This window comes from Cetorhinus maximus, chromosome 8 (assembly GCF_964194155.1).
Source record: "Cetorhinus maximus chromosome 8, sCetMax3.hap1.1, whole genome shotgun sequence".
NCBI lineage: Eukaryota > Metazoa > Chordata > Chondrichthyes > Lamniformes > Cetorhinidae > Cetorhinus > Cetorhinus maximus.
In genome coordinates, this window is record NC_135886.1 from 48,153,343 (window position 1) to 48,165,531 (window position 12,189).

Genomic DNA, 12,189 nt, shown 5'->3' on the forward strand with positions numbered 1-12,189 from the left:
GGGCACGCGCCCAACCCAATTGTACGTGAAATCGCGCGAGATGACATTGGATGAGCATCCCAACATCATCCTGCACTCGCGCGATATTTCAGTCAGCAGGCGCTCACTAAAATCGGAAGCGCACTCACCGACAATTAAGAGGCCATTTAGTGTAATTAAAGTTGCACTTGTCTCTGATTTTACGTGGTCCTTACGGTTGGCGGCAGGCAAATCGGCCAGGCGGACTTTGCATTTTTCATGAAACCTCATCCAATGGCGGGATGAGGTTTCCATTATTAAATTTAAAAAAACAAAAATCTGTGGACAGCATTTTTATCATGCATATGTTCAGGCGACTGATTGTGATGTTTGGATATTTTTTTCCTGACTTTAAAAACTTTATTTAATTGTTTTCAAGTCTTCAGCACCCTGAGGCAGCTCTCTGCCTTCAGGGAGCTTTCAATCAGCGCTCACTCACGCCCACACTTACGTCAGCGCCTGCCTTTGTCCCACCCTCACTCCCACTCCGATAGCGCTGAGCATTTCAGCGTGCGCTTCATGCTGGGTGGCTGTTAATTGGCCAGCCAGTATGAAATTGCAGTTGGGGACCGATCGTGGGTGGCAGTGTGCTCTCCAGCCGATCGCGGGCCTGCCGATCGCGCCCACCCACCGACCTAAAAATCCTGCCCTTTCTGTGTACATAAGAGATTCTGCTAACTCCCAACTGCCCACATGGGTATCTTTGGGTTTTGTACATTCTGCCACTCTCTCTCATGTAAGGGGGCCAACACATTTTTTTGGAGGGGATATTTAGTCTGCCTCTCTAGGTGGAATTCCCTGCTCGAAACCTCATGCTAGAAAACCCATGCTGGATTCTCCGGGTGAAACCCCCCCAGTTGGAACCTTTCTGCTGAAACCTCCTTTGCTGTAACAGGCTTGCTGGGAGAAGCCACATGGTCCTCATGCTGGAACCCCCTGGTGGAACCCAGTGATGGAAACCTCTTGTTGGAACCCTCTGTTAATCTCACTGTCCATACCTTGAGAAAAGGATGAATCTAAAGCCAGTCTTTTCCTTAATCCAGGTTTCTTTCCAAGATTACAGAGTAAAGGCACAGATTCCTCTTGTTCCCCAGTTTTAGACATTTGCAATGATTCCCTAATCTTTCCCCAATTGGTGGCAGCAGCTCTTAATTACAATCTTAAAGCATGCACTCCACCACAGCCAGGTTCCAACATTAACACCCGCTGCTGGAACTTCCGATGGAATGCCCTGCTGGAGCCCACCTAAGCCTTCCTGGGGAGCATGGCATCCCAGCTGATCATCTCCTATCTTCCATCAGGCCTACCCTGGGCTGGGGAAACAGGAGTTCTCTACATTGAGAGCAGTCATATCCAGTTCTGTCACACTGCCAGGGCTGGCCTTGTAATTGCAGTGCACAGGCTTACTTGGCTGAGCAGGGTTTTCCAGCTGAGATCGGGTACTGGCTGTTTCCCAGTCGGGCTCACGTTACTTAAGCAGGAAGAGCTACCATTCAGTTAAGCCTTTTTTCACATTTTCAAATGGAAAACATGTCTGCTGGGTTGCTCCTGTTGGGAAAATGAGGAAAATGCATTTGCGGATTCCCTTCAAACCTTCATGATCACACTATCCTTCCCCATTTCCTCTGTCTCTCTTTGTACTAACCTTTTTCAGATTGAGCCCGTGGGAGATGTTATCTGCTGTCATGAATGCTGTCAGTAGATGTGTCACAGCTCCAGCCTCACCACAGTGTGGACGGAACAAAAACGTGTTTAATCCTCTCTCCCTGAAAGAAAGACGGAGATGAAACCATGGATATTAACACGCTAAAAACCCATTCGTTTACACAGAGTTAAAATCTCGCCTAATTTTTTTTATTCATTCATGGGATGGGGGCTTCGCTGGCTAGGTCAGCATTTATTGCCCATCCCTAGTTGCCCTTGAGAAGGTGGTGGTGAGCTGCCTTCTTGAACTGCTGCAGTCCATGGTACACCCACAGTGCTGTTAGGGAGGGAGTTCCAGGATTTTGACCCAGCGGCAACGAAGGCACAGAAATATATTTCCAAGTCAGGACAGTGAGTGGCTTGGAGGGGAACTTCCAGGTGGTGGTGTTTCCATCTATCTGCTGCTCTTCTCCTTGTAGATGGTAGTGGTCATGGGTTTGGAAGGTGCTGTTGAAGGAGCCTAATCATTTGTTTGAATGTATAAGGATATTGCATATCCCTTTAGACCGTCTTGTTCTTTTGGCCGTGCAGATATATTCCTGCTCCTCTTGCTCCACGTGCTTCTCCAACTCAGATCTTAGGTTAAAATGGGAGCTCTGGCCAAAATTAGATCTCCTACATATCTATAGGGGTCACCACCAGCTTTGGGCCAAATATCCTTGACATCTGCAACTTAAAAGTTAGTTAGCCAAATCAAAATGAGAAAGGAAATGGGTAAATCTCTTGCTCAATTTTAATTGTCCCACTTCCCTTCCAACTATCATTCTATTCAATTAGCTTGACACTTTGCTCAAGTACACATTAACAGGCTGGTAGATCCTGTGGAATGTTACCATGTATGTTTTTGAGCGGATAAACATTCTACATATCTGCCAACCTGTAAATGGCTGTTAAACTGAGAGTCTTCTTTTACAGGCATTTATCCTGGAGTATTTTCAAAGCATTGCAAATGGTTTGTTTTTTAATTCAGCAGTTTGCCTGACACCAACAGTGAGACTGAGCTACATCAATAAACCATGGTAACATTTTGTCACATAAAAAATGAGTGACCATGTTCCAAGAATAAGTTTTACGTTATTGAGATGAGGTGAGATAAAAGATGAGGTGGTCACCAAGTAGTTTATGATGTGTTTCAGTAAGCCGGAATACAGGGGAAAGCTTGTCCTGATTGATCCCAGGGTTTTGTTTATCACGATATTGGGATGCCAAAGGAACATTCTGATTTACAGGGGATGTAAGATCCACTTTTGGAAAGTGCCACTGACAATAAGCCCAAGTAGCGTATCTAGAGCAAAACTCAAAAATGTGACAGATAGTGCAATCCATTCTTTATTGTCCACCTGAGCAAAGGGTAGCACCTCTAACAATGCAGCACGTGAACATCTCCTTGTCAGAATACACAGAGGGAGCTCATTATGTTGTGAATCAGTAGAGTGAACCTTGGTTCTCAATGTACAGTTCCTCAGAGCTCCAGCATTCTGTTTCACTTCATCACTGCACTATATTTGTGCCCATTTCAGCAAAATATACAGTCAACTTTAAATCTGGAATTTCTAATAGAAACAAGCTTTGGCTTGTGTCATGGTGACTGAATACAACAAACACCAATGTGAAAGTCAGCCAGAAGGACTTCCCAGGTGATGATTTTCTAACACTTTCCACTCCCAAATACAATAATTCTCTCATAATACACTCAGCCACCTCAAAGCAAAGTCATAGGACTTTTTCAATCATTATAACCAGAAAAAGTTACAGTGCAAAATAAAAAAATCCTAAATCCTATTACGATCGCCATGTGCTTTTGGGGAGAAAACCTATATTTTATGTTGGGAATGGTTGCTTTGAGAATTAGGTTTCTCTAGGAGTTGATTTCTGGTAAAACACCTGGCTTCCAGTAAATGATCACGTGACCAAGTTGCCCGGGAGATTAAAAAATAGAATAACAAAGGGTAAACAAGAAGTTAATTGTAGGGGTGAGTAGATTATGGGTATAGGTCTGGTCTCAAGAAGGGTTTTTAGTTTTTAGAACAATCTGACTGCAGAGCAAGGAACATCTCTTTCCAGCAGAGTTCATTTGAAATTTGCTGTGTTGGCTAAAAGAGTTCAAACCTCTTGTTAACTGAAAGATTCCTAATAGTGAATTAGATTTCTAGGAAAGTGAAGCTGAGAAGAGGGGGAGAGTTCTAGATACAAGACTCCAAAGCTAAAGAATGTTAGAACCAGGAGAGTTCTGACTCAAGGTAGATATGCTTGTCACTAGCTACGCCTGTGTTGAACTGTAAGTCTACAACCGTGGGTCGTTTGGAGGAGATTTGAAGGGAAAACCTTGCCAGAAGTAAGCAGAAGGTTCAAGAAATCTCAACGCTTATACGAGTCTTCGAAGCAGTACTCAGACCAAGTCATTAATCTTCCAAGTTTTGACAAGTATCTGCCTTGAGTTTTGGGGGTGTAAGTCAAATGAGCGTAGAAGGAAATGTAATTGTTTGGAAAGTTCTGTTTAGAAAATAAGTAACTGTGTTCATTATACTTTCATATCTTTAATGTAACTGACCATTTGAGATAGAGGATATTAATTAAAATTCACGTTCTTTGATTTTAGAGTAGCAAAATATTTTTGGTCTAAACTGTGAACCTTGTAGCTTTGTTCATTTGGTAGATACCTGGGTTTTTCAATTTTAAAAAAATAAATCCACACATTACTAGTCTCTATTGAGATTATCACACTATCATTGGCATTTATAGGGATCATTCTCTTGGTTTTCAGAGGTTGTTACAGATGAGGGTTAAAGGATTTGGGCTGGGAAATGAGAGGAAAGCTCTTTGTAAATGTTTTTAGGCGTTTAGATGACAAGAGCCAAATTAGGAGATATTAAGACAGGTGACCAAAAGCTTGGTCAGAGGTAGGTTTTAAGGAGCTACTTAAATGAGAGGGGGTAAAGTTAAGGCTTAGACAGCTGGCAGCACAGCACCCATTGAGGAGCGATACAAATCAGAGATGCTCAAGAGACCAGAATTGGAGGTGTACAGAGATCTCAGAGGGTCATAAGGCTGTGATGGCCACAGAGATAGGGAGGGGAGATACCAAGAAGGGATTTGATTGGAAAGATGAGAATTTTAAAATTGAGGCAGGCTGGACTGGGAGCCAATATAGATCAACAAGGATAGAGGTAATGGGTGAAGGGGATATAGAGTGAGTTAGGAAATGGGCAGCAAAGCTTTGGATGAGCTCCATTTTACAGAGGGTGGAAAGTAGGAGGCTGGCCAAGAGAGCATTGGAATAGTCAAGACTGGAGGTAACAAATGGATGAGTATATCAACTGTAGGGGTGGGGGTGGAGATGGGAGATGTTACAGAGGTGGAAGTGGTTGCTGATGCAATAATCTTACATTGGTGTGAGCAATTTATCAATGCATTCTGTGCATGTGAATGAATCAGTAAAATGTAGCAGCAAGTTTCACAACTTCATACTGCAGTTCTTGGCTGATGAAAGGAATTACCTTCGGAGGTTGTTGAGGACCATGATGTTAGCATACATATAACAGAGGTAGTAGGAGTATGAAGGGTTCTTTGGCATGTTCCATTCCTCAGGCTTTGGGCTCTTTGTGCAGAACATGTGGCCACTGTGCTTGGACTCATCATCCACACTGTCAAAACCAGTGATCTGGGTCATGGAAAGATGAAGCTCATTAGGCAAAATAATTATTAAAAACATAAAATTAACTGCTGTTACAATAAAGACTTGTATTTCTATAATGCCCCATCACCATCTCTCCAAAACCACCCCAAACCGCTTCATATAAATCAATTACTCTGAAGCAAAGGAAACAAGCTTGCATTTCTATAGCACCTTGCGCAAGCTCAGCACCTTCACAGCCATTCAAATACTTTGTGAATTGTAGTCACTGTTGCAACGTAGGAAATGTGGCAAGGAATTTCTCATACCAAGATCCCAGAAACAGCAATGTGATAGCAGCCGATAATCAAATTTAGTGATGTTGACTGGCTATGACATGGGGACCACTCCCCTACGCTTCTTCACAATAGCGATACAGGATCTTATTGGTCCACCTGAGGTTTAATGTCTCATCTAAAACGCAGTATCTCTAACAGCACTTCTTCAGTACTGAACTTTAATCACTGAATTAAGAGGCTGCGACAGTGGCCCTATCCACTAGCTGGAAAACAGGGGGCAACCTGCTGTGGTCATTTCCAGAAGCACCAACACAATTGCATGTCCATCAGGCTGTTAACTGCCAGGCATTGGGCATATTTCTCTTTAAGGTTGGAGATCCTGCCTCTAAGAGCAAGTCACTCAGATGGCCAGCAGCTCTTCAGTCGTAGGGTAACTACAGCGAGCTGTGGGCATTCTTGGTATTGCAACCAAACTGGGTCAGAGGCTGTGGAACAGAGTGTGTGTGGGGTGCACCAGGGCCAGCCAGGAAAGACCCATCAAAGGCTGGGGGGCGGAGCTGGTTGAGGGAAGGAGGGTGCTTTCCAAGGGGTGGCTCTTGCCACTGTGGACACCCTCCGTGGGCCACAGGGTGCCCCACCCTCTCTAAGCCCAAAAAGAGGCTGAAGCTTTTACTGGGTGATTTCCCCATGTGATGTAGGGTGCCCCCTTCCCCCAAATTGCCACTGGTAGAACTGGCTATTAATACATTAATTAGCCACTTAAGGGCCTCAATTGGCCTCTGGGTGGGAAGGCCGTCCTTGACCTTCCCCATATGTGACTGCACCCCACCCTCCAACCCCGCCTTGAGTGCCAACCCACCAGCATTGGCCCGGAGTCTCCAGGAATTGATGATCAATCTCCAGGACACTGCTGCGTGCAACCTTGGAGAAATTCAGTCATTGGAACATTGTATGTCATTTTCCTTGAACACTTCTCTTTACCAGATATAAAAATATTGAAAATGGGAGAAAAAGGCTATTTGGCTGACAGTCAAGCATCATCCAACTGGGTAGTGGGTCTTTTTGCTTTCCAATCGGCATAGGAAGGAAATGTAGCACAAAGATGGATATGTTGGCTGACTAATGGCTGGGGTGTGGGAGCAAGTCATGTGATGAAACCTCCAGGAATACACTTAATCACAGTTAGCAACTCTACCCCCTCTCTCCTATTTCAGCCTGAGTGTCACCATGGGCAAGACTCTGGAGTTGAACTTGAACTCATGACATTCTGACTCAGAAGTGTGTGTGCTACCCACTCAGCCGGCTGTTTACTCAGTGGTAGTGTGATGACTGTTGTTATATAGGCAAATGTACAAAGCTAAATCCCTCAAACAGCAATGAAATGAATGACCTGTTAGTATGCACTCAATTTTGTTTGGAGGGATGAACATTGGTCAGGACATGTTCTTGTGGTGCTGTGGGACCTTTCACACCAACTGAAGCAAAGACAGCATCACTACTACACAGCACTCCCTTAGTGCTATACTGGACTAACAGCCTATGTTATGTCATGTGGAAAAGGCCTCAGACTTGAGAACAACAGTCAGCAAATGCTATATAGTTACAGGGTCAATGTAGTATATTCCAGGGTAGTTTTGTAGTTTTGACTTTGCACAATATTGTCTGGGGTGTGATAGGGAATTGGGAACTATTTTTACATTTCTCCTGGTTTCCACTATTTCGATTGAAATCAATGAAGAGCTGCTCACTCCCTATCAACCGTGTTACTCCACTGCCCAAAGTCAATATGAGCCGCATCCTGGGTAAAGACACAGCCCTTGTAAAGGGGAAAGATATCTCATCAGTTGGTAAATCTCCTGACGTCCTCACTCACATGTTTGAGAAAGATGCTGAGTTTGATATTATCCTGTGGGTTCACTGTTGCTTCAAAGATTGGCATGAAGATGTTTTCAAGCATTTTTCCAAAGTGTGGGATGAAGTTTTGGGCTCTGAAAATATCACTTGAAAATAAGATTGAAACAAAAACAATTAGAAACAAAGCAAAGGAGATTTGGCACCTAAATCAAAGTATGTTTAAATAGGGAGAAACTTCAGCTTTTAAGAAGCATTAGAAAAAATCAGCACCTTCTTCGGCTTGTTTCTTGTTTGCAATCTGATTCCATGTTGCACCATAGCTGAACTGGAGCTAGTGGGGATTGTTCAGACATTGTCACACAAACTTCTTAGTATGAGGGGAACCTGTTCTGTAATTGTCTGTTCTTGCCCCACATATACTCTCTCCCTGATAAGATGTACTTTTCATTCAGGTTATGGGGAATGGATTGATACAGGAGGAACTGTTCCTGACTCTCGCGGTGCATGAATGAAGCTCAGAGAGCCCATTGCCAAGAACTTGGTATTTAAATATACCCCACCATTGAAATTGCAAACAGATCTCTAGGCCAGAATCTACCACTCTGGAGTCTAAGTTCGGTGGTGGGTGTGGAAGTGGGAGTGATTTCCACTGTGGGGTAAGACAGCTCACCACACGCAATCTTGTGCTGTTCAGCTCATTAAATATATATCCACAAGGAGTTCACTGATTCTCACGGCGGGGGGAGGCAGGAAGTTGCTGCCCCACCACTACCTTATGGGGTTGAAAGTCCAGGTGTCATATTTAAAGGGCACTCAGATAGCCTGCACTATCCCTTGCATCTTTGCCCAGTCACTGCTCCACTTTTCCCCACTAACCCTTCTGCCCTTTCTTGGTCACCCTCCATGCAACTTGTACTGCCACCATCTGGTCTCAAGCATAGGCTGGCATTTGCAGATGCACCCCAAGTGGACAATGCAACAGCAACTTACTGTTTATTATGGAAGAAGTCTATCTCGGCAGCTGCATGCCACTTAAATACAGTTGTAAAAGTTAACGTTTTAATTTTTTGCTGGCAAGGAAAATTATTTGGAGGGGGATCTTAGTTCTGGCGAGGTGGCCTTTTAAGGAGCATGCATAACTTGCTAAGGCAAGCAAAAGGGCTTCTTGACGTTGCTCATCGAGAAGCTCGACCTGCCTTTAGCCTGCTTTTAAAGTCCTGAGAATTTAATTCCTAAAGTTCATCCTGCCATTGGAAAATTGATTTTTGGACTCACACCAAATTAAGTTCCCCACCTGCCAAGCTTCAGCTGCTGGTGGGGCTGGCAGATTCCACCCTCAAGTACTGACTAAGCATGAAACTCTCTAATCACAAGTTTTAATTTAACTCATCTTCTCCCTCACATTTTCACCCTTTGGGGTGCCTTGTATACAACCCATGCCCCTCATGTTGGCATTCATATATTGACAGCCTGTCTGTAACGGGGTCTAGCCAGCAAACCCATCTGAACTCTTATGCAACTCTTTCTGGTGCAACTTCCAACTTACTAGATTCTGGGCACCTGAATCATCCATTTCATTTTGGGAGAGTGGACCCTGTGCTTGATGAACCAAGATGCCAGCTTAGTCCACTCATCCGATGACCGTCCATAAATGGACAAACGGGGCTCTGCATGCTGGTACTTGGCATCATCCAATTCTGAGGCCACTTCCTGCCACAATATAGAGATAACATTAGTATCACTGACAGCCATTGCTATATTCCAAATTGTTCATTCTTAAAATAGAGAGTCCTCCAGGACGTCGTTACAGTTCATGGATTGGAACAGTGACACCCATTGACATACAGCATGCGGGAGTTTGGATTCATACCAACGTTTCTCCCACTCAATGCCTCCAATGGCAGCTATTTCCTCTGCAAGGAGAAAAGAAAATTAATGACAGCACTTCGAACCTAACCCTCCCAGCCAGAAACTGCAAAGTTAGTGGGGACTAATATTTGCAAGGTGTGAAATATGAGCTTCTCACTAGGGGAGAATTAATTTAAGATTACCCCAAGTTGGCTGCTGCAAGAGCCTGGTTTCAGAATATCATCCGTGCCCATCCATTCCTCGTTACTTTCTCAGTCACAGAGGGCAAGGAACGGAGAAAGTTCTCCAAAAGAGGGAGTTTCGAAAACGTTATAGATTTCAGGATTTCATAATTAACCCAGACACTGGCTTCACATAGAATTGTTGGGTAAAAGATTCTTATGTTTGGGACAGAAGTATCAATTTCAGTGCAATTCTAGGTTTTTGGACAGTGGGTACCATCACTTTGCATCTTTGAAACTAAACAAAGAAAAGATGGCCCACCAATTTTCATGAAGCAAACGTATCTTTAAGATTTAAGGGTTTGTGTAAGCTTTGGGCTATGAAAAGGTGTTGGTGATGCTGGAGGAATAAGAAACATTGTTTTCTCCCAAATTTTCTTCCCATCTCTCCCGAAGACCATCTCAAACTGGACTAGCATCCACCAGCAGCTATCCTATACTTGTCCAAGGGTCCCTTCTTCTATGTCTACCTGGACATTGAGAGCTGGCAGGCTATTTGACAATGGGTGCCTCACAGTCTTATCCTTAGATGATCAGGGTAGACTGTAACTTTCAGATAGGTAATGGAGGGCGATTGATCGATTGATGAGGGAAGTGCGTGGGAGGGAAGGTGGGTGCATGGGGTTGGGGCAGTCCCAGACCTCATTTAAATTGAGCCGGTGAACTGCTCACTCCTAAAATGTTGTCCCAATGCTTCCTCTAAGGGCTCCATCACTTTCTTCCAATTCCTCCACCTCCGTCACTACTGTCCCGATGATGCTACCTTCCAAAGCGGTTCTTCTGACATGTCTTACTTTTTCCTTATCCGAGGGCTCCCCCTCGACTGTGGTTGACACGGCCCTCAACCGTGTCCAACCCATCTCCTGCACCTCTGCCCTCACCCCTTCCCCTCCCTCCCAAAACCATGATAGGGTCCCCCTTGTCCTCACTTTTCACCCGATCAGCCTTCACATTCAAAGGATCATCCTCTGCTATTTCCGCCAACTCCAGCATGATGCCACCATCAAACACATCTTCCCCTCACCCACCCCGTCAGCATTCCATAGGGACCGTTCCCTCCATGACACTCTGCTCCATTCCTCCATCACCCCCAACACCTCATCCCCTTCCCAGGGCACCTTCCCATGCAATTGCAGAAGGTGCAACACCTGCCCCTTTACCTCTTCCCTCCTCACCATTCAAGGCCCCAAACACTCCTTTCAGGTGAAACAGCGCTTTACTTGCACCTCCTTTGATTTGGTCTACTGTATTTGTTGCTCCCGATGTGGCCTCCTCTACACTGGGGGAGACTAAACGGAGGCTGGGTGACCGCTTTGCAGAACACCTTTGCTCAGTCCATAAGCATGACCCAGGCCTTCCTGTCGCTTGCCATTTCAACACACCACGCTGCTCTCATGCCCACATGCCACGTCCTTGGCCTGCTGCAATGTTCCAGTGAAGCTCAACGCAAACTGGAGGAACAGCACCTCATCTTCCGATTAGGCATTTTACAGCCTTCTGGACTTAACATTGAGTTCAACAGCTTCAGACTATGAACTCTCTCCTCCATTTTTATCCATTTTTAAATTTATATTTATTCTATTATTTTGTTTAAAAATTTTAAATTAATTTTTCTATCCTTCAGGAATGGTAACTCGTCAAAAGGATGAGTTTCCAGAAGGATGAGAGAGAATTTGGGAGAGGAAGGGTTTAGGGAAGGAATCCCAGAGCATGGAGTTGAAGGAATCCCAGAACATGGAGTTGAAGGAATCCCAGAGCATGGAGTTGAAGGAATCCCAGAGCATGGAGTTGAAGGAATCCCAGAGCATGGAGTTGAAGGAATCCCAGAGCATGGAGTTGAAGGAATCCCAGAGCATGGAGTTGAAGGAATCCCAGAGCATGGAGTTGAAGGAATCCTAGAAAATGGAACTGAAGGAATCCTAGAATATGGAGTTGAAGGAATCCCAGAACATGGAGTTGAAGGAATCCCAGAGCATGGAGTTGAAGGAATCCCAGAGCATGGAGTTGAAGGAATCCCAGAGCATGGAGTTGAAGGAATCCCAGAGCATGGAGTTGAAGGAATCCCAGAGCATGGAGTTGAAGGAATCCCAGAGCATGGAGTTGAAGGAATCCCAGAGCATGGAGTTGAAGGAATCCCAGAGCATGGAGTTGAAGGAATCCCAGAGCATGGAGTTGAAGGAATCCCAGAGCATGGAGTTGAAGGAATCCTAGAAAATGGAACTGAAGGAATCCTAGAATATGGAGTTGAAGGAATCCCAGAACATGGAGTTGAAGGAATCCCAGAACATGGAACTGAAGGAATCCCAGAACATGGAGTTGAAGGAATCCCAGAACATGGAGTTGAAGGAATCCCAGAACATGGAGCTGAAGGAATCCCAGAGCATGGAGTTGAAGGAATCCCAGAGAATGGAGTTGAAAGAATCCCAGAGCATGGAGTTGAAGGAATCCCAGAGCATGGAGTTGAAGGAATCCCAGAGCATGGAGTTGAAGGAATCCCAGAGCATGGAGTTGAAGGAATCCCAGAGCATGGAGTTGAAGGAATCCCAGAGCATGGAGTTGAAGGAATCCCAGAGCATGGAGTTGAAGGAATTCCAGAGCATGGAGTTGAAGG

At 44.7% G+C, this 12,189-nt stretch overlaps 1 protein-coding gene across 1 annotated transcript in view; it reads right to left on the reverse strand.

Moving 5' to 3' along the window:
* ampd1 (adenosine monophosphate deaminase 1 (isoform M)) overlaps nt 1-12,189 on the reverse strand; it is a 61,083-nt gene that overhangs the window by 22,494 nt on the left and 26,400 nt on the right. Inside the window, exons 9-12 of the mRNA XM_078546795.1 lie at nt 9,035-9,198; nt 7,508-7,634; nt 5,220-5,383; nt 1,664-1,784 (exon numbers count right to left, since the gene is read on the reverse strand). Coding sequence (XP_078402921.1) covers nt 1,664-1,784; nt 5,220-5,383; nt 7,508-7,634; nt 9,035-9,198 — 576 coding nt within the window. The remainder of the gene's footprint in view (nt 1-1,663; nt 1,785-5,219; nt 5,384-7,507; nt 7,635-9,034; nt 9,199-12,189) is intronic.